Source organism: Eleutherodactylus coqui, chromosome 6 (genome assembly GCF_035609145.1).
Source record: "Eleutherodactylus coqui strain aEleCoq1 chromosome 6, aEleCoq1.hap1, whole genome shotgun sequence".
Lineage (NCBI taxonomy): Eukaryota > Metazoa > Chordata > Amphibia > Anura > Eleutherodactylidae > Eleutherodactylus > Eleutherodactylus coqui.
The window spans coordinates 96,834,962-96,858,124 of record NC_089842.1 but is presented as its reverse complement, the minus strand read 5'-3'; the positions used below and the strand labels follow the sequence as shown (position 1 = coordinate 96,858,124).

The 23,163-nt window shown below is 40.2% G+C and overlaps 1 protein-coding gene across 1 annotated transcript in view; it reads right to left on the bottom strand.

Annotated features, from left to right (window-relative positions):
* Positions 1-23,163, bottom strand: part of FUZ (fuzzy planar cell polarity protein) — a 59,786-nt gene that overhangs the window by 10,464 nt on the left and 26,159 nt on the right. The window contains exons 8-9 of the mRNA XM_066607228.1: positions 14,651-14,757; positions 518-597 (exon numbers count right to left, since the gene is read on the bottom strand). Coding sequence (XP_066463325.1) covers positions 518-597; positions 14,651-14,757 — 187 coding nt within the window. The remainder of the gene's footprint in view (positions 1-517; positions 598-14,650; positions 14,758-23,163) is intronic.

The window sequence follows — 23,163 nt, the reverse complement described above, 5'->3', positions numbered from 1 at the left end:
CAGCTAACACCTGGTTTGCCACCCAACCAAAGAAATTCTTTCTGGATGGGTTGAAGAAGTTGCACACCGCTGTCAGAAGTGCACCGATATCTGGGGGGGGATCTCTGGAGAATAACTGACAATTTATTGTTCTATATCAATATTTTGTGGTCAAAGTCAAGGACTTCTCAGCACCCCTTTTATAGATTCTATGACTGTAGTGTAAAAAACGATCTAGTATCAGATGTTGATTTTTCCATAAGGTGTGTGTTGGAAAGACCAGAGCCATCACACTAGTACTGTATATACCAGCCATTTCTGTAAACAAGTAAGAAATGCTGGCCGTGTTGACATGGAGACATCAGCGAAGGAAGAAGTAGATAACGTCTTTCCCTAAATGGGTTTAGTAGAAATCTGGAAGTCAATATACGATAGCTAACAGTCTGGAACATGCACATAAATAAAATGAAGACCCATATCCCAGACATGTTATGTTCATTCTCTTTAATGTGTAACCTGTGCAGTACTGTATACTCACCTGTTCTTTGCATGTCTTCCATGGGATGAACCTGCACGCTGTATAAGCTTTTATTTAGATCCCGGTTGACTAACAAGAGTCTATAAGAGGAGAAACATGCATTGGCCGACAGATTATGAAACGGTTGAACAAACAGATTTTGAAATTCTATAGCAAAATTTTGAGAAAAATTACAAAAACAAATGTTTCTAATAATAGTACTAATGACGGGTGCAACTAGTAACTCTAGAATCTTGCTAACGGCTAGCTCCACCTTCACAAACAATTTTTATTTCCTCCCCACCCAAATGCATCCAAAATGAAAAACAAAGCAACTTTTTGATTAATTCTATCTTTTTGTGTTCTTTGTGGACTTATGCATCTCCATTTTTCATCATAGTTTGAATCTCTTGGTGGAATGACAGAGGAGCAGCACAATATAAAGCCTTAAAATACATTGGGGCAGATTTACTATTCAAATTCCAACAGTTTTCTGGAGCAAAGTGTGCCAGAAAATGGACCTACACGCTTTGTGCCACGTTTACTGTGTTTTTTTTTTTTTTAGACACTTTCAGACCCCTTTTTCAACTTGTCCAAAAAGAGACCATGGTTTTGTAAAAAAGCGGGCATGGCCTACATTCTGCAGGAAAAAAAATTTCACCAAACTGTGGAAAATTGCAATTTTGGGGGTAAATTAAGCCAACTAAAAGGTGATCTAAAGCACTAGACAGTCTTAACATTCAACAAACTTACCATTCAGCAGAGCTACTGTGATAAATCTGGCATAGTTTAAGGCCCATTTAGACACAATGATAATCACTCAAAAGATGTCTTTTGAGCGATAATCATTGTGTGCCTTTAAGCGCAAGTTGATCGTTCAAACGTTGAGCGATCACCTTGTGCTCCGAGTGGGGCATACAGAAGACAAGCGAGGCCACTTGTCTTCTGCATCCAGCTGTTCTCTGCACGGAGAGCCTGGCTGTTATACAGCTGAGTGCTCTGAGCGGGGGGATGCAGAAGACAAGTGGAGCCGCTTGTCTTCTACATCCAACTGTTCTCTGCTCAGAAAGCCGGCTGTTATACAGCCAAGCTCTCCGAGGGGGGTATGCAGAGCACAGCTGGACCGCTCTGTTCTTCGTACCCTGCCTGTGTTTGGGGAGCGGGATACAGCTAAAATAGTATCATCTGTATCCCGCTGTGAACTTTTGATAGGGCTCATCGCTGTCTTTCCGCATGCTGAAAGACAACGATCAGCGACTGCTTAACGAAAACTGCATGATGTCAATGTAATTACACAAAACGATTATCGCTCAAAAGCCGCTTGAGCGATAATCGTTGTGTCTAAATGGGCCTTTAAGTGCATATGCAAACGCAGCAGATTTGAGTGCAGATTCGTACTAAAATCTGTGTGAAAATCCATACAATTTGGTGCAGATTTTGATGCAATTTTTTTACATGGATCCAAAGTCAATTTCCCTCTTTTAATTGAAGAAGTGAAGTCTGCTGTGACTCTACTACGAAATTTACATCAATGGTGCGGATTTTGACATAGTTTTTGAAATGGAATTTGACACGGATTTCGGTGTGGAGTTTCTGCTGTGGAAAAGCTGCACCAGTTTCGCTACATGTGAACGTCCGGTCTAACTTTTAAACCAGTGTTTCTCAACCTTTTCAGCCTTGGCACTAGTAAAACTCCATTATTCAATTAGGAACCGCCTGGAACCGTAACGATTCCGTCATTCTATCACGTCACCTTTTTTATGTCACAGGATCGCTCATTCATAAAACATACACGTGATAGAATGACGGAATCGTTACGGTTCCAGGCGGTCCCTGATTGAATAATGGAGTTTTACTAGTAGAAAGCTTTTTATGAATGAGTGGTCAAAGCCATGTGACCTAAAAGAATGACGTGTGAGCACACGTGATTAGGCATCTCACATGTGATGCAAAGATGGCCCCGGATAACGGCGTCTGCAAGAGGAAATGTGAGTTTTAAACATTATATAAATGTAAAATTTATTGTGTTGTTTTTATATGCTTGAAAAGGGTGATTATTGTGCATCAGCGGAATAAATATATAACTTATGGAGCGCTGTGTCCAACTTTAATCCTTGGATTCCTATGAGCACAGGGTTCTTTGTATTCTTCTGTGTGCTACTTTATGCTACAGCCATATTAGGGTTGTAACCCCTAGACGACTCTCCGGAGATCCGGATCAAGGACCCAGGGTGGCTATTATAAGCTGACGTGGATAATAGGTGTCGGTGGACTCTCAAGCCAGAGAGTTCCACTAGACACCAGGTGAGTTAACTCTTTATTCACCAGTATAAAAAACCATCACAAAATATGAGGCGCTGATATTGTTTTTTTCATGTTGTTTTTTTCTTAGTAGTGAATGGAGCAACTTAACAAAAAAAGTTTCCACAAATAAGAGAGTTGAAATTACTTCCACGGATGAAACATAAGAGCGAAAATAATTTGAAGGGTGGAGTTCTGCATACAGATTTGAAACCCAAGCTGGGAGCTCCCATTTTTCAGAAGAGATGTTTTTCCTGTTTAGGTTGAATTGTAACAATATGCTGAAAGCAAATACTTTTGTGCACCCGAGCACAGGTAAACAATATAGGATTAGGCTTTTTTTTTTAAACTTTGAAATCTAACTCACATCTTTAGGTTGTCTAGTTTAACTTTATACCACCTATTATTTTGCTTATTTTACAACAAAAATTAAGCCAAAATTCAGCCTAAATTTTGATTCAATTTTTGGCACATAGTGTCACATTTACGTCCCACCCCTTTGTTGAGTATCCAAAAAGGTCTAAAAACACTGATAAATATGGCACAACAATCGCCACTGGAAAACTGTTGAATTTTCAAAAATAAATCTGCCCCAATCTATCTTAACTAAGATTTAAGATTGTTGACAGGGAAACGCCTTTCCAAAAGGGAAGAAAGGGAAATTTGTCTGAAAAGACGAGAACCAAGTTAGATATACAGTATGAGTAAGTTGCCTTACACTCTAAGTGGTTAAATTGAGAATTTAAGGTGGGAGGCCTCTTCTAATCTGCTAGGAATGAACTTGTCTCTTATAGGCAGGTAACATTGTTTATGGCAGGGGTGCACAACATGCGGCCCGGGGGACACATGCGGACCACACTGCCATTCTGTGCAGTCCCCAATAATCTGAACACAGAAATATATACGTGGCAGCTCACATGTAGTTTCCATGTCAGGATGAAGAGGAGTGGCACATAGAAAGGTATCAAAAATGGACAAGTACTAAGGGTGCACTGTGTAGACATGTCTGGGTCCCCTATATATTAGGGCAAGTACTAAGGGTGCACTGTGTAGCCATGTCTAGGTCCCTATATATTAGGACAAGTACTAAGGGTGCACTGTAAAGCCATGTCTTGATCCCTATATATTAGGAAAAGTACTAAGGGTGCACTGTATAGCCATGTCTTGGTCCCTATATATTAGGACAAGTACTAATGGTGTACTGTATAGCCATGTCTCAGTCCCCTATATATTAGGGCAAGTACTAAGCTTGCACTGTGTAGACATGTCTGCTTCCCCTATATATTAGGACAAATACTAAGGGTGCACTGTGTAGACATGTCTGGGTCCCTTATAAATTAGGAAAGTACTAAGGTTGCACTGTGGATCCATGTATGGGTCCCCTATATATTAGCACAAGTACTAAGGGTGCACTGTGGAGCTATGTCTGGGTCCCCTATATATTACAACAAGTACTAAGGGTGCACTGTGTAGACATGTCTGGGTCTCGTACATATTGGTACAAGTACTAAGGGTGCACTGTGTAGTCATGTCTTGGTCCCTATATATTAGGACAAGTGCTAAGGTTGCACTGTGTAGTCATGTCTGGGTCCCTTTATATTAGGGCAAGTACTAAGGGTGCACTGTGTAGCCATGTCTAGGTCCCTATATATTTGGACAAGTACTAAGCTTGCACTGTGGAGTCATGTCTGGGTCCCCTATATATTAGGGCAAGTACTAAGGGTGCACTGTATAGCCATGTCTTGGTCCCTATATATTAGGACAAGTGCTAAGGGTGCACTGTGTAGCCATGTCTAGGTCCCTATATATTAGGACAAGTACTAAGCTTGCACTGTATAGCCATGTCTTGGTCCCTATATATTAGGGCAAGTACTAAGGGTGCACTGTGTAGTCATGTCTGGGTCCCCTATATATTAGGAAAAGTACTAAGGGTGCACTGTATAGCCATGTCTTGGTCCCTTTATATTAAGTGTGCACTGTATAGCCATGTTTTGGTCAATATATATTAGGGCAAGTGCTAAGGGTGCACTGTGTAGTCATGTCTGGGTCACCTGTATATTAGGAGAATAAAGTCTCTTGACACATTTGGCACTCCAGGAGTGAGTATATAAATTAAGGGCACCGTATATGTATGCGTCTCTCTCCATTATAGTTTATAGGACTTATGAAATGCCAGGCCATTACCTCAACATCCATCTATAACGGAGAGAGTTACATGCATTGTCTCCTCCTTTCTAAACTGCTGATTGGGGGGAAAAAGTAACCCTCATTCTCCCAATAGGTGGGGAGTCCTAGAAGTGGAACTTACTTTGATTATGGCATATACTTAGGATATATAATAATTGTCTCCGATGGGAATATCCTAGTGATCTTTGCAAGTGGTTTGGTATAGTAAAATGGCCCACAGACCAGAAAAAGTTGTGCGCCCCTGGTTTATGGTTTTAAGTAAGTTTTTGAGCCAAACATTTATGTTGTGATGTTTATATTTTTTAATTTGGCCTCACTTGCCTTTTTAGTTTAGTTGGAAAGGATGTGTGTGGTTCCAGGAATCGAAGGGACAATCTTTTTGTTCAGCATAAGATGTCACGCACACAGCTCTCGGATGTGCTTTTTCCTTTATTTATACTGGACCTGGTATTGAATTAGCTCTTTGTTACTTTGACGTGGTATAATTGAAGCTCCATAAAATGCTCAATGCTTCCTGGGTCTGGAATATTATGACAGCAGGATTCTCTGGCTGTGAGTGAAACATCAGACTAGGACGGTTATTAGGAGACAGACTGCTGAGATCATCACGGACAGCCGGACACCAGGATATGTGGTGCTTTATGCAATTTACTTTGATCGTTGAGCATGCTGAAAGACAACGATGAGCCTTATCAGGAGTTCACAGTGGGATACAGCTAATACTATTGTTTCAGCTGTATCCTGCTCCGTCAACACAGCGATCCAGCTGTATTCTACATACTTCGCACGGAGCGCACAGCTGTATACTAGCTGAGCGCTCCGTGAACAGCTGGGGTGTAAAGAACACAGCGGTCCAGCTGTGTTCTGCATACCCCATTCGGAGTGGTCAGCTGTATACCAGCTGAGCGCTCCAAGAAGAGAACAACTGGATGCAGAAGACAAGCGGCTACGCTTGTCTTCTGCATACCCCGCTCAGAGTGCAGACTGATCGCTCAAAACTTGAGCGATCACCTTACCCTGTAAAGGCACACAACGATTATAATGGCTCAAAAGACATCTTTTGAGTGATAATCGTTGTGTCTAAACCAGCATTAGTGTTGGATGCTTAAAAAAAAAAAAAAGGCTCATTAAGAGGTAAAATTTTGCATACATCAGTGACGAAGACTTATCCAGAAATAAATGATCGAGTGGCAGCAGTTGTGGATGCAAAAAACAGACAAAATGTATTCCTCCATAAAAGCTAAGGAAATAACGTTATGACCCAAGTGTTTTTTTTCAAGTTCCAAGACCACTTGGGTCGAAACGTTGTTTCCTTAGCTTTCATGGAGGAATACATTTTGTCTGTTTTTTGCATCCACAACTGCTGCCATTCGATCTTTTTTTTTTTAGATTGTTGCGTTGAGGTTTTGGTCTAAAACCTATTCTGAGTGGCGTGCAGACCGATTGGAGTTGGGATTCCATCATCCCTTCTGGGTTACTGCTGGTTGTTGCTGCTGGCCAAACTTGGTAATACTACAGTGACTGAGACTTAAGTATCTTCTACATATAACATGTGCTACAATTTCTGTCCTTTCCTATAAAGGAATTAAAGGGAGGGGATATCAAATAAGTTGAAAAAGATCCAACCTGGCCAATTCACCCTCCATTTTTCTTTTTTTTTTAAAATTAGATATTTTTATTGAACATTTCCAACTTTTCTTTTATATATTTCAAATATATTGTCATCATTGTACATAACTGTTTCCCTCCCCAACCCCCTCCTCCCTCCCTCGGTCTCTCTCTTAACAATTGGTCCAGTATATAGGAGTAGCTTAGGTTCAGTAAGTTCCATCTCGTATTCTGGTTATGTTATAAACAAAGAGGGTTTTAAACGATAAATGTCCATTATAGTTTTATAGTTCCATAATAGTTTTCTTCTTTGTTTTCTTTTCTCTCGTCGTCCAGATACAAATGCAGATTGTTCCTGCTCGGCCCGGGGGTGGGGTGAACAAATGCCATCATCAGTTATTTGATCTCTCGCTCTCTATTCCTCCTCACATATTTCCGTGTACCATATGTCAACAAAGATTTGTTATTATAACCATTGTTCTGTTTCCTCTTTCAATAAACCATCTATATTTTTTGCCGCCTCCCACACTCCTCTTTTGTGTTTTTTTCATTTATTTATTTATGGTCCTTTTATTTATTTACTTCCCCTTCCCTTCCGGGTCAGATGTCATAGTTACAGATGCTGACCCACACGGCATTCCATATCTCTCTCCGCCCGTGCACTTCCTATCCCACTCTCTGTCCTAGATTTGCTCTGGTTTGAGCCTGTATCCATCTAAGCCATATATCGTAATATTTTTGGCTATTTTCGCATTTAACATATGTTTTTTTCCCATGAAAGTATTTGGGCAACTTTATTTTTAAATTGACACATTGTGGGAGGGTCTTCATCCAGCCAGTGCTGCGCAATCGTTTTTCTTGCCATATATAGCAGTCTGGCTACTGCTAGCTTTTCGTTTTCATCTAATGCTAAGTCGTGGATGTAGCCCAGAATGCACACAAACGGTGTGAGATCCAAAGTTATTCCGAATGTTGTATTAATTATTTCGCATATTTCGATCCAATATCTATGTAGCTTTGGGCAGGAGGAAGATGTCGTCTATGGGCTCCAATATGGCGCCAAGTTATGCCAACACTTACATGCGCGCCTTTGAGGAGATGTTCGTCTATGTATCTGTCTACAGCACCCACCTTAGGTGCTTGTGGCGATACATAGACGACATCTTCCTCCTATGGGATGGCACTCTTGGTGAGTTACAGGAATTTCATTCCTTTCTTAACTCAATATATCCCGAACTCCAATTTACTTTGTCCTATTCATATACGGAAATCCAATTTTTGGATACCCTTGTTATCAAAAAGGACAACACATTACGCACGGACCGCTTTACGAAGGTCACAGACCGCAATAGCCTCCTACAATTTGGTAGTGACCATCCTCTCTCTACCATTAGATCTCTACCGTGGAGTCAATTTCTACTTGTGCGTAGTATTGCGCATGACGACACGGTAGATGTTAGACTACAAGAGATGATGAGTAAATTTATACATAGAGGCTATCAAGAATCTCTGTTACATGAGACTAAAGACAAGATTAAACCTCTTACACAAACGACATTATTGACAAAATCGAAGATAAAGCGAGACATGCAACGTATCCCCTTTATCTCCACCTATAATAACATGTCACGAAAATAAAGGGCATAATTGGTAAACAGTGGCCGATTTTGGCTTTGAGTGGCTCTATGGTTCCTGAATTTGTCAACAAACCAATGATGGCTTATAGGAGAGGGAGGAACATTGGCGACCAACTTGTGTACTCGTTTTACGCACATTATAAACCACCGATACAACGTACTTTATTGCCCACAAGAAAGGGTAATTTTCCCTGTTTATGCTGCTCTGTTTGTGGCAATCTACAAAAGGGTGATCGTTTTTGTCACCCCCTCCATGGTAACGTTTACCACATCAATGATCGGTACTCTTGTGATTCATCATTCGTTGTCTACCTCATAACTTGTCCTTGTGCATTGGGTTATGTGGGGGAAACCACCCTTGAGGTGAGGACGCGAATGGTGAATCACAAGAGTACGATCAGAACCAAAAATTTGACATTGCCGGTGTCACGGCATTTCGTTGAACGGGGCCACTCAATTAGTCAATTCAAATTTAGAATAATTGACCATGTTCCTCCTTCTCCCAGAGGTGGCAATCGTGCGCTTCTCCTAAAGAAACGGGAGTTGCGTTGGATTTACGAGTTGGATACGATGTCCCCCAAAGGGTTAAACATGGAATATGTCTATCTGCCTCACCTCTAACTAAGATCTATTTGGGACTCATTAACGGTAATGAAGCTTATTGTTTCTAATTATATGTTGGTGTATTTTAATATACCTCTCTTTTTCTCTTATTTTTGCAGATAACTTCATAAATGGTTCCAGTATCACTCTCCTGGTGTTTTACACATCGTGGCATATTTTGAAAATTGGATAATCTATGGGGATTTATTCATAACTGATATTTCAATTCTGTGTGATACACGTCATATAATAGGGTCTGTATTCGCTGCATATATGGTATGTGTACATGTGGTTGACATGTGACCACGTGAATGATGCTTGGACTATATACAAAACCTTGATGTCACAGTCAGCATCTTTAATACAACCATAAATTGCATATTGTATTGCTATAGTAACAATTATTATATAAATTTGGATCCATTTATTAAGACATGATTAAATGTCTGTATAATACACTATATGGATTGGATGAATCATGTATGGTTGCATGTCACCTCCATGTAAAAAAAAAAAAAATTTTTTTTATTTTTTGAGGGAAAAAAACCCATTTTTTTGAAAATTGACACACTATGTATATGTGATCTTAGACATTATCTCTTTGGGGTTTATGTAAATTAAATTTGCTATCTAACTGCAATGCATATGCGCATTACCAACTATGCACATGGTCTGGATAGGATCGCTGATATGAAATAGATCTAATGTTTATAGGATGTATATCTGAGAATGAGTCCCGGACGGATCCATAAGTTGCTGTGAAGGGATGTCTCGTGAGATGTATTTGCTCTCCGCAGAGCGACTGTCATAGGATACCGGCACATGCACATTGTGATCGCGCTGACGTCACCTATGACAAAGTGAATGACGCAACGGTCGATCAACGCGATACCAGCGGTTATCCCGCGCATGCCCAGTAGGAGGAAGCGGACGCCGGCACTAAGCACTTGTGGGACGCCTGTGAAGATGACAGCCCCGAGGAGGAGAGAGACACTGGCACCGCAGATGGCACTAATTGTATGTAAATGAACATCTGCTGGAAGGAGGGATTGTTGATTAGGTGGAGGGTTTTGATTTGTTAATTGCTTTACTGTGTTACTATGTATATGTGGCTACACACCATTGTGATTGAGCTTGACAAAGGCCAACATGGCCGAAACGTTGCCTGCTTGTTTTCTGTGATGGGAAAATAAAACCTTTTGGATACTGAATTTGCACCTTGGATGCTGCTGAAGCTTTTTCTTCTTTATGGTAAACACTTCTTGTAGTGACAAGGATCCAGTCACTTCGCTTTGGTTATTGCATGCTGTATGCCCAGCCCCTGGTTGGGGTCTCACAATTTGTGCTGCTATCGGACTTTCTTCTTGGAGCTTACTTGCTGACGGTGTAGAAATTCAAAGCTCCATTTAGCAGAGAGAGATGATAGCAGAGAGAATTACAGAGCAGCTTGCCGCACCGCTGGAAAGACCATCGTGCGGGGGACTCAGACGCCAACTGCGAGGTGAGTATTGCGGTTTTGGGGATTTTTTTTTAACCTACTTATACTCAAGGCACCTAGTTTTCTGTGTTAAAATTAGGTGCCTCGAACTTATACTTGGGTCGGCTAATACTCAAGTATATACGGTATGGCAAAAAGGGCAGCTCAGTGCGAATCATGGCAGAGCTGACGGAATGCCAATGCCATCAAACTGTTGGGGTCCGCATGGTGGTTGCCTCTGTAACACAGGTAGTGGAAGATTATGACCGCATACAGTAAGACCAGAAAAACTGCATCCGACAAACACTAGCAGGAACAGAAATGTGTGTTGAGTGACAGACAGACGATCATCGCGTAGGGTTGTCCCCTGTACGTGTTAAGTGATACTTCACCTTTAGAGACACATAAAAGTGACATTTTATGATATACAGTGGTCCCTCAGTTAACAATACAATCAATTTACAATGCAACAGGATTTGCTAATCTGTAACATGTCTGGTAGATCCAGTGAGGCAGCATGAGACTTTAACTGCTAAGAGGAGCCTGCTGTAAGAGAGAACTGCTGTATATTACCCATCTCTGCCTTCCTGATTATTGGTCACACAGTATTCAAAGAGCACTGTGCAAGCATTGATCAGGAAACAGCAAAGACAGTCCTGTTCCTGACCTGGCGATTCCATCATTGCAAAGAGCCAAGTAGCTGGAGCTGGGTTATGGCAAACTCAGATTAGCTCTACAGTCTGTCTCAGGAGTCTACATTTCCTCTGGAACTGACAGTATTGTTAAGTGTCCCCAAAAGGTCTGCTATGTCCTCATTTGAACAAAGTGAGAAATTGCATAACTTTAATTAAAATTTTTTTTTTCATGTCTGAACTATTGATGACCTACCCTCAGGATAGGTTATCAGTAACTGATAACCAGAGGTCCACCTCCGAGGACCCCCACCATTTGCCAGGCTACTGCTTAAGTGTGTGGAGCCAGAAGCAAACAGCAGCAGGCCACAATGGCATTTCAGACACTGTTCCCATTCGGTGGGCTGCAGTGTGTAATAAACTGTCTGCTTTTGCTCTGTACTACATCAGCAGTCTGGCAAACAGTTGATTGGTGTGGGTTCCAGATGGTGGACCCCTGCCGATCAACGGTACTAATGTAGTAGGTCTATACCGGAAGTATGGGTTGGGCTACCTCTACTACAGGTAATGCCCAGGTCATGCCAAAAAGCTTCCCACTGGTTCCCACACACTCATCTTCTGATGGGCATGCTGGTGGAGACATGCTCCTCTAACAGCTTATATGTAATGTCTGCTCCCTCTGCTTTGGGGGCTGAGACCCTGATATTCCTGGCCGCCGCCGGTGGTTGTGTTATACGAGTCCATTCTCTCATGCCTTTCCTCCTGCCCGGCCGGCGGCTCTCCTCATGCTTCTGCCACCTGTGATTTGATAACTCACGGCTAGCTGTGAAGGCCGGTAAGCGCCCTCACCGCTAGCTGGGAGTTTTTAATATAATAAAAATTAAATCATGGTAGAAATCTTGTATATTTTCTTCTGATATATTTGTACGTAGTTATTAGGTCTTCCCTCAACTTTGTTTTGTTTTTTTTTATTTGAAAAAAAAAAAAATTTTGATAACCTCTCCAGATATTGTAGTCCGCCCATTCCATTTATTACTTTAGTTGCTCACTTTTGTACGCGCTCAAGCTCTGATATGTCCTTCTTGAGTGCCGATGCCCAAAACTTTCCACAATATTCCATGTGTGGTCTGACCAGTGACTTGTAAAGTGGAAGAACAATGTTCTCGCCATGCGCCCCAAGACATCTTTTGATGCACCAAATGATCCTATCCTTCTACCAGGTTATTAATACATTTATTAAAAAGAATAGGGCCCATTAGTAACAGTGACCCTATTAGAGTATGTACCATTTATACCCACCCTCTGCTTTCTTTCACTGAGCCAGTTATTTACCCACTTACACCAACCTTTTATGTGACACAGTATCAAACGCTTTGAAAAAGTCCAGATACACAAGATCAAGTGACTCTCCCCGATCCAGTCTAGAACTTACCTTCTCGTAGAAGCTGATCAGGTTGGTTTGACAGGAGCGATCTCTCATAAACCTGTGCTGATGCAGAGTTATACAGATATTTTCCTTGAGGTACTCCAGGATAGCATCTCTTAGAAACCCTTCAAACATTCTACCCACAATAAAAGTAAGACTTACTAGCCTGTAGTTTCCTGGTTCACTTTTAGATCCATTTTTTAAATATCGGCACCACATTGGCTAGGCACCAATCCACTGGAACAGACCCCGTCACTATAGAGTCCATAAATATAAAGAATGGGCTATCTATCACGTTACTTAATTCCCCTAGAACCCAGTGGTGTATGCAATCAGGACCCAATAATTTGTCCACTTTAATCTTTTTAAGACAGCTCTGCACTTCTTCCTGGGTTAGACTGGTGGCATTTAGTGAATACAAGTAGAAACAGTACACAGCAGCACTCATTCATAAACCAACGTCTGGTGGAGTGAGTTATTTTTGTAGGTGATGTAAGCCTTGAAATGGATCGTACCCATATCCCAGATTCAGTCCAAATAACGAAAAAATAGTCAGCATCCAGGGACCAAATTTGTAAAAGTAACAACACTTTTATTCCTCATGGCCTAAGGCAGCCATCAATGCTGTGAGAGTTTACATTATCCCTTTGCATCTTATGTGACATTTAGTGATGAGCGAGCATACTCGCTAAGGGCAATTGCTCAAGCGAGCATTGCCCTTAGTGAGTACCTGCCCGCTTGAGACAAGGTTTGGGTGCCGGCGGTGGGCAGGGAGCTGCGGGGGAGAGCGGGGAGGAACGGAGGGGAGATCTCTCTCTTCCTCTCTCCCCCCGGCTCCCCCCTGCTGACTGCCGCTACTCACCGCTCCCCCGTGCCGGCACCCGAACCTTGTCTCTCGAGCGGGCAGGTACTCGCTAAGGGCAATGCTCGCTCGAGCAATTGCCCTTAGTGAGTATGCTCGCTCATCTCTAGTGACCTTTCATTTTAAATTGCAGCATGTTGTATTTTTGCCCGCATTCTGCACAGACAGCTTCCATTCTAGTCAATGGAAGCAGTCCGACCTGCAGCCCCTCTGGAATGTCAAGTAACTTTTATTGATATGTAATAAATATATTAGCGCAGCAATAAATTAAAAGATCAGAGTCTTAATGTCGTGTGAGTGAATGCAATACGATAAAAAAAGCGGTCTAAGAGAAACAATATAACATAGTATGTTGGGCTGAATGAAGACAATGTCCATCTGGTTCAGCCGGTTTACATACACCTGATGACGCCAGAGTTCTGGTGAAACTAGATAGGGGAGCTGGTCTTTTAACACAGAGCCCCATATGGTCTCTCGTGTAAAACCTCATCTCAGACTTAGTTTATCTGGCAGCATTTATCAAACATGCTGGCAGTTCATGCAGGGATCCAATCACTTGCCATATCTTTAGCACATAGCAGTGTGCTGCAAATGGTGCACGCTACCATGTGGCAGTGTTAGTCGTGATCCTGATATTTGTGCCTAATCAGCAAGGCAGTATATTGTTTCTCTTAGACTGATTTTGTCTATTGTATTACATTCACTCACACTACATTGAGACTTTGATCTTTTTGAACTCATTGCGACTCTAATATATTTTATTACATATCAATAAAAGTTGATAAGGCGGTGGTGGGATTGGTAACAATTTAACCATAGTCCTCCATACATCTTAGAAGGTATTGGTTTTTTTTTTTCTTTTAAGTGTATCTCGATTAACTATTCTGCCAGTTCTAACTGTACTAACTCCTCCCTCTGCTCCCCCCCCCTATTCTCATCACTTAGTCCTAGATCTCTGTCTACACTATCTTCCTGTCTATCTTTCCATTTCCCCTCTCCCCAGTCCCTAGTTTAAACACTCCTCCAACCTTCTAGCCATCTTCTCCCCCAGCAAAGCTGCACCCTCCCCATTGAGATGCAGCCCATCCCTATGGTAGAGCCTGTAGCCAACAGCAAAGTCAGCCCAGTTCTCCAGGAACCCAAACCCCTCCTTCCTACACTAACTCTGGAGCCACTTGTTTACCTTCCTCATCTCCCACTGCCTTTCTGGTTTTGTCATTTTGTATTTCTGCATTACTGTAGTAAATATCTATTTTTTCTGATTGGATTTTTGTGTTGTTTGTGCCTTTTTATAAGATTTGAAGCTCATCACTGAAAAAAAAATCAAACAACTTTTTGGCTTTATTGATAACTCTACCGGCATGAGCAAAGCATACTGTAACAAACACAGATGAAATCACGTTTTATCAAATGGCACTTACCCCAAGATCCCATGATGAAGCTGGACGGAGGCTGGAAACGATCTCTGCTGAACTCTTAAGCAGGCTTTCAGGGGATCCACAAGTGGTTTCCAAAACCTCTCAACCAGCTACACAACAAGATAAATAAAGCTTTTAGACCATGACCACACTGCTTATTACAGTTCCCACTCATGCCAGAATACAGCACTCTTTATACGTATTAAAGAGTACCTGTTACATTAGAAAATCAGCAAGACTAGTTGCAATGCTCGGCAGTCCCTTACATTTAGGCTGGGTTCACACGGGACGGATTTGCCGTGGAAATTCCATCCGGAATTTCGCCGCGGCAAATCCGGCTGCGGCGGATAATCCTTGGATTAGCCAGCCATGTGGACCAGATTTCTCAGAAATCTCGTCCACACAGGACGGCAAATCCACCGCGGCAAAGCCGGCAGAAGCCGGCGCTGCGGTGTGGATTAGCCGGCCGCAGCATGTGGATTCTTTTTCTTCCTCCGCTGCAGCCGCGCTCTCCTCTATTTTTCGCTGCGCCCAAACCGTGAGATTTCTGCTGGGAATCCGGCGTGTCAGAACCCAGGCTTACTGTGAGTCGGTTACATCGGACTTGAATGACAGTTTAACGTCACTCACTGAAAGTAAATGGTGGGGACTGCCCAGTTGATCCATTCAGCGTGCCAGGAGTCAGAGCTTTTAATATCCCATCTGGGAGAAGAAAGGTGAAAAGAAAAAAAAAAACCACAGGAGATAGTCAGCAGTCAAGCATGGCAGCCAACCCCACTGATTCTCTCTAAAGATAGGTCCTTTAGAAGTAATGGTTTAACCATTTAACTACCAGCCATTTTTCACGGTTTCATTTTTTTCATCCTCACCTTTCCAGAGCCCTAATATTTTATTTTTTTGTCAACTAGTCATGAGAACTTGTTCTGTTGCAGGCAAAGTAATTTATTTTAATGGCACCATTTACTGCACCATAAAATGTATTGACAATGGATACATAGAAATCTGGACACGTTAAATGATTTTTCTTTGCTTTATTTTCTTCTTAAGCTTGTGCAATCAGGTACATGGTACAACAAGAACGCGTTTCGGCGTAATGCCTTGTTCACCTCAATGTATGTTGCATGACTACCTGATTTATAGGTTAAAAACAATTACTACTGATTCAAACTACCTGATACGTTAACTCCTTCATTACATTTGGTTTGTTACAGGTTCTCTTCCCTCAGAACCTGCTACTTAACCCTTACTGAATAATTGACCCTTGCAGATCATTATATATCAAATATCAAATATAGAACCCTTGTGGCACTTTTGAACCTTTCAATAATGCAATCGCATTCTGCACCTAAAAAAAATTTCTTTTTAACTTATATTAGGATATATATTCATCATTGGTTGAGACTAGAAACCTCTTATAGAATTTATACCCTATGTGACGACGATGAGACCATCACTGATAGACTTATACAATAGGTAAGTGTGTTAGACATATTGGTATTGGTATTAAATAACCCGCTTGCCGTAACATGGTCGCACTATGGCCACATAGGAAACCCACGAAAGTGGGAACACTTCTAATTTCTTCTGAAATTGTCACTATGTCTTAGTTTATAAATAAACATTCAATTCCTGTTAATTTTACATACATTGCATCACAACCGCAATTAAACCGCACGAAAACCGCATGAAAATGAAAAATTCTGAGAGCCTTCCCTATGACTATCTTAATATCTAGTTCGAAAAAAGACAATTATTCACTGCTAATTGATTGCTTATTTCATCATAACCGCAATGTAATTGCATAGCAATCGCATGGGAAACGCAGGACAGGGAAAGTTCTCAGAATCCCTCCTAAAAATATCTTCGTAATACAGTTTATAAATAAACATTAACCCTAGCTGGTTCCATGCTTATTATACTATAACAATACTAAAATCGCATCGTAATCGCATATAAACCGCAGGAAAATGACAATTCCCAGAATTCATTCTAAAACTATTTTAATATCTTGATGCATAAGTAAATATTTAATTTTTTGGATGTTTGTATATTAATCATATCACAACCACAATATTAGCATACTACAATCGCATAAAGATCAATTGGAAATAAAAGAGTCCTAGGATCTCTTTTACTGAGTGAATCCCATGTTTTAATTTGTAAATGGATATTTCTTTACTGATGACTAAATATTAACCACATTATAATCATATTTTGATCATATATGAACTACGTGTGGACTGCATGTGAGGAGACTCGTCGGATTTTTAACCCATCGGTTTTTTAACATATTATTACTCCCAAAGTATGTGATACACTATTTATTATTAGTTCTCACTTCTCGACAACTGACACGGAGGATTATGCAACTGAGAAAGATTCCTCTAGTTGTACAGCGTCCAGTCCCGATTCAATAACGCAACCAAACCGCAGGAATAAATACCAACAACAAAAAAACAAAGTAGGTTATCCACAAGTCCGGAGGTATCCAGACAGGAGAAAAAGACACTAGGGAATAATGTTATAGTGCTATCCCCATTAATAATTTCGGACAGTCAATTAAAAATCTTAGAAAAAGGATTGAGCTTTGCACCAAAAAACAACTTCAATGTTTTTGAAACAATATTAGATATCAATCGCTTTATAAGATCTCTCACTGTAAAGAGACATTTCCACATAAAAAAAAGAACTAGGATATTATGATGAAAAACAATCAAATATGGAATGGGATATGAAAAATGAATACGTGGAAAAAAATATAAAAGAAATCATAGCTTTAATAGATTTGACAGATCTTGAAAAAGAAAGTGGATATACACATAAAACACAACAAAGAATAAAGTGGATTTCAGGATCTCTAATCCAAAGTTCTATCCTATTGAATCCAGATCTGACCATATGAGTGATTTCCAGTTCGTGCTTGAACAAGAACTTTTGGATTTAAAAAGAAATGAAGTAAAAATTGCAAAGAATGAAGATAACTTAACACCTAAAGAAAGGAAGGAATTAAAAGCACTAACGGATAATAATATAACCAAAAAAAAAATCAGATAAAGGTGGAAACATTATAATAATGGACTCTGCATTTTATGCCACGCAAATAAATGAAATCTTGACCAATGAGACTGTTTACAAGAAAATGGAAGTGGATCCAACGGATGATTGTTTGAAAGAATTAAAAATCCTTGTTTCAAAAGGTCTCAATATGGGCGTGCTGGATGGCAGAGAGGCCGATTTTTTGGTTCCAGAAAATCCAACTATGGCCGTCATTTATGGACTACCTAAAGTCCACAAACAAATTTTTCCTCCTCCCTTCCGACCAATAGTAGCAGGGATCGGCTCACCCTGTGAGCGTTTGAGTTCTTGGGTGGACCGATCCCTGCAGGCTTTGGTTGGGAGGGTGCCTGGATATTTACGTGACAGTAAAATGGTTATAAAGCAATTAGAAAAATTCAGATGGGATCTTGATTCATGTTGGATTGTATGTGATGTGGTAGATTTATATTCGAGCATACCGCACCATGCGGCCCTGATGGCTGTCAAATATCATTTAGATTTTCATAGTAATTACACAACGGAATTAAAAGAATTTATTTTATTATCTATTGAATTTCTTCTTACACATAATTTTTTTATGTTTGACAGCAAATATTATTTGCAAATATCGGGAGCACCTATGGGCTCTCGTTTCTCACCAACTATTGCAAATTTAACAATGAGTTTTTGGGAGACTAAATTCATTTTTTGTTATGATAATCCATTTAGGGACCGCATGGTGTGGTATGCTCGTTATATTGACGATATTATTATTATCTGGACAAAAAAAGTACAAGAGGATATGAACATCACCTTGAATTAATTTGGGGCTTATATCAATAAAAACAGGTATAATTTGAGATTTACCAGCGAATGGAAGGAAAATACTGTATCCTTCTTGGACCTAACTATAATAGGATCTAATGAGGATGGGAAAATTATGTTCAAACCCTTTAGAAAGGAAACTGCGGGTAACACAATATTACATGCATGCAGTGCGCATCCACAGCATGTGATTAATGCAATACCAATGGGAGAAATGATTAGAGCTAAGAGGTCTTGCTCTTTAAAACAAGATTACAAAAGAACGGAAGTTGAAATAACTAACAGGTTGAAAGAAAGGGGATATAAAAAAAGTCTCCTTGGGAAAACATCCTGTAAAATGGAAAAAAAAAAAAAAACATAGAAATCAGTTGTTGGAAGATTCACATAATAAAAATAGAAGTGGAGACAATCCATTAGTGTTCTCCACAAGGTTCAGTGAACAGTTTTACAGTATTAAAAAAATATTTTTGAAATATCTACCGGTACTGCACCAAGATAGAATAACCAGAGACATTCTAGGTAGGGGTGTAAGGGTTGTAGCAAAAAGAAGTAGTAATCTATACGATACGTTATCTCCTAGTTCTTTCTCTTCAAAAATAATTAGTACCAATAAGAACTGGTTAACACATAATGGATTTGTAAAATGTGGAAGTGTAAAATGTAGTACATGTAAATATGCACATAAATGTAATGGTTTCTGTGATAGCTCTGGGGAAAAACATTTCCAAATTAAGGGATATATGAATTGCAACTCCTTTAACATAATCTATATGGTAATGTGCACAGAATGTAAACTCATGTATGTAGGTTGCACTATACGCAAACTACGAACGCGTATGACATAATATATTAGAAATGTGGAAAAGGGCAACAAAAACCATTCAGGAGTAGCGAAACACTTTATAGAAGTCCATGGTGGGAGTATGAAAAATCTGATATATTTTGGGATAGAAAGAATAACTAAGCAAAGAAAACAAAAAGTGGATCACTCAGCAGTACTCAAACGAGAGGGTTATTGGATACTCACTTTAAACACAAGGCAACCAGAGGGGTTAAATATAAAGACAGATCTATTATACCTGTACTAAGGCTCTTTGGTAATTGTCGAGTGAGAACTAATAATAAATAGTGTATCACATACTTTGGGAGTAATAATATGTTAAAAAACCGATGGGTTAAAAATCCGACGAGTCTCCTCACATGCAGTCCACACGTAGTTCATATATGATCAAAATATGATTATAATGGGGTTAATATTTAGTCATCAGTAAAGAAATATCCATTTACAAATTAAAACATGGGATTCACTCAGTAAAAGAGATCCTAGGACTCTTTTATTTCCAATTGATCTTTATGCGATTGTAGTATGCTAATATTGTGGTTGTGATATGATTAATATACAAACATCCAAAAAATTAAATATTTACTTATGCATCAAGATATTAAAATAGTTTTAGAATGAATTCTGGGAATTGTCATTTTCATGCGGTTTATATGCGATTACGATGCGATTTTAGTATTGTTATAGTATAAGAAGCATGGAACCAGCTAGGGTTAATGTTTGTTTATAAACTGTATTAGGAAGATATTTTTAGGAGGGATTCTGAGAACTTTCCCTGTCCTGCGTTTCCCATGCGATTGCTATGCAATTACATTGCGGTTATGATGAAATAAGCAATCAATTAGCAGTGAATAATGGTCTTTTTTCGAACTAGATATTAAAGGGGTTGTCCCGCGCCGAAATTGGTTTTTTTTTTTTTTTTTCATTCCCCCCCCCCGTTCGGCGCGAGACAACCCCGATGCAGGGGTTAAAAAAGATCACCGGACAGCGCTTACCTGAATCCCCGCGCTCCGGTGACTTCTTACTTACCCGGTGAAGATGGCCGCCGGCATCTTCTCCCTCCGTGGACCGCAGGGCTTCTGTGCGGTCCATTGCCGATTCCAGCCTCCTGATTGGCTGGAATCGGCACGTGACGGGGCGGAGCTACACGGAGCTACACGGAGCCCCATTGAGAAGATAAGAAGACCCGGACTGCGCAAGCGCGTCTAATTTGGCCATTAGACGGCGAAAATTAGACGGCAACCATGGAGACGAGGACGCCAGCAACGGAGCAGGTAAGTGAAAAACTTCTTATAACTTCTGTATGGCTCATAATTAATGCACGATGTATATTACAAAGTGCATTAATATGGCCATACAGAAGTGTATAGACCCACTTGCTGCCGCGGGACAACCCCTTTAAGATAGTCATAGGGAAGGCTCTCAGAATTTTTCATTTTCATGCGGTTTTCGTGCGGTTTAATTGCGGTTGTGATGCAATGTATGTAAAATTAACAGGAATTGAATGTTTATTTATAAACTAAGACATAGTGACAATTTCAGAAGAAATTAGAAGTGTTCCCACTTTTGTGGGTTTCCTATGTGGCCATAGTGCGACCATGTTACGGCAAGCGGGTTATTTAATACCAATACCAATATGTCTAACACACTTACCTATTGTATAAGTCTATCAGTGATGGTCTCATCGTCGTCACATAGGGTATAAATTCTATAAGAGGTTTCTAGTCTCAACCAATGATGAATATATATCATAATATAAGTTAAAAAGAAATTTTTTTTAGGTGCAGAATACGATTGCATTATTGAAAGGTTCAAAAGTGCCACAAGGGTTCTAGATTTGATATATAATGATCTGCAAGGGTCAATTATTCAGTAAGGGTTAAGTAGCAGGTTCTGAGGGAAGAGAACCTGTAACAAACCAAATGTAATGAAGGAGTTAACGTATCAGCTAGTTTGAATCAGTAGTAATTGTTTTTAACCTATAAATCAGGTAGTTATGCAACATACATTGAGGTGAACAAGGCATTACGGCGAAACGCGTTCTTGTTGTACCATGTACCTGATTGCACAAGCTTAAGAAGAAAATAAAGCAAAGAAAAATCATTTAACGTGTCCGGATCCCTATGTATCCACTGTCATGTAAACAAGCCATAGGACCGAATGGCAGAACGGATCTGTATTTGATTTTCTCTGCATGCACAGACCACAAGCACCGCAAGCACCTAAGGGAGGTGAGATAACTTCTTATCATTATAAAATGTATTGGTAAAATTTAAAATTTTAAGTGGGGTGAAATACAAAAAAATGCAGTTGCGCTATTATTTGGGGGAATTAACATTTACGGCAATCATGGTGCAGTAAAAACGACACGTCAAGTTAATTTCAGCGGTCAGCACCATACTAGGTACTATAGATTGTATGGTTTTACTACTTTTAAACAATTTTTTAAATCTATGCAGGTGTGGGAGGGCTTCATCTTACATTGTTTTAGCCTCAAGGGACTTGAAATTGTAATACTTCAATATCGCAGTATATTGTATTTTTTAACATTAAATACATGGCCTTCACTAAGCCCAGGGCTACCATGGCAACTGTCAACGCCCTGTGATCATATTCATGGGTGGGGGTGAGGCGATGGTGGAGTCAGAGGAGAAACCCTAACCTTTCCCCCTGGGTGACAGCTTACATGTCACAGCTAGGATTGTAAGCTGTCAAAAGTCACAATCGGTGAGGAGCTAGCTACGATTGTGGCTGGTGTCAGCTGTTTCAAAATCTCAGCACCCAATGGGTACGCTTGATACCCAACCTGTACATATGAACATATAAATAATTACATCTGCAACATCTGCAGCAATTGGATCATATCTTAAGGCCCATTTAGACACAACGATTATCGCTCAAAAGCCATCTTTTAAGCGATAATCGTTGCATGTAAATGTGCCCATCTTTTAGTTTTTTGCTGAACGACGGACTTCAGTTCAGCTTGAAATCCGTCCTTCAGCAGAGCAGCTGATAAGCAGGACCACATGCTGTGCTCTGCCTAGGGAGCGCTGATAACAGCTGATTGCACTGTATCAACTGTTCTCAGCAGTCAGCCCCGCAGCAGAACAAAAGGAATTTATTCAGAGAACAGCAGGCGGTCCTCTGAATAAATTCAACTACAGGCCGCTCACACACTACTAATTGGTACTAATAGGCATTAGTACCAATTAGTGGTTTATGCAAAATGATCACTCAAAAGCCATCTTTTGAGCGATCATGGTTGTGTCTAAACGCACCTTTACTTCTGAAAGTCTAATTCACTCAAGATAAGCGCTAAGTGAAGTTGGGACAGTTCTACTGGTGAGTGATGGTCATGGTTCATCAATGGCATATGGTAGGTTTAAAAGTTATTTATCTTACTTAACCATTATGACCACATTTTTTATTTGTAGTGAAAGATAAATACAGGAGCGGATAGTTTCCTATTGCACAGGAGTAATAAAGCTACCAGATCCATGTGTGAGAATCACTATAAACCAGGAATAAGGAAAAATGTTTCAGGGTTATGCAGAAAATGCTGCAGACTGACAAACAGTGGGAGGCAACTATATTTTTCATTTCACTTTATCACGCACTTTTAGATTTACTGGTCCTTTTAAGGTGCCGATACTCATGCCAAGTAAGCACTGAACATAAAGAACCTTAAAGGGGTTTTCCAGCACTACACTATTGATGACCTATATTTAATATAGGTCATCAATATTTGATTGGCAGGGGTCTGTCACTCGGGATCCCCGCCAATGAGCTGACTGAAGCAACAGTGGCGTTTAAG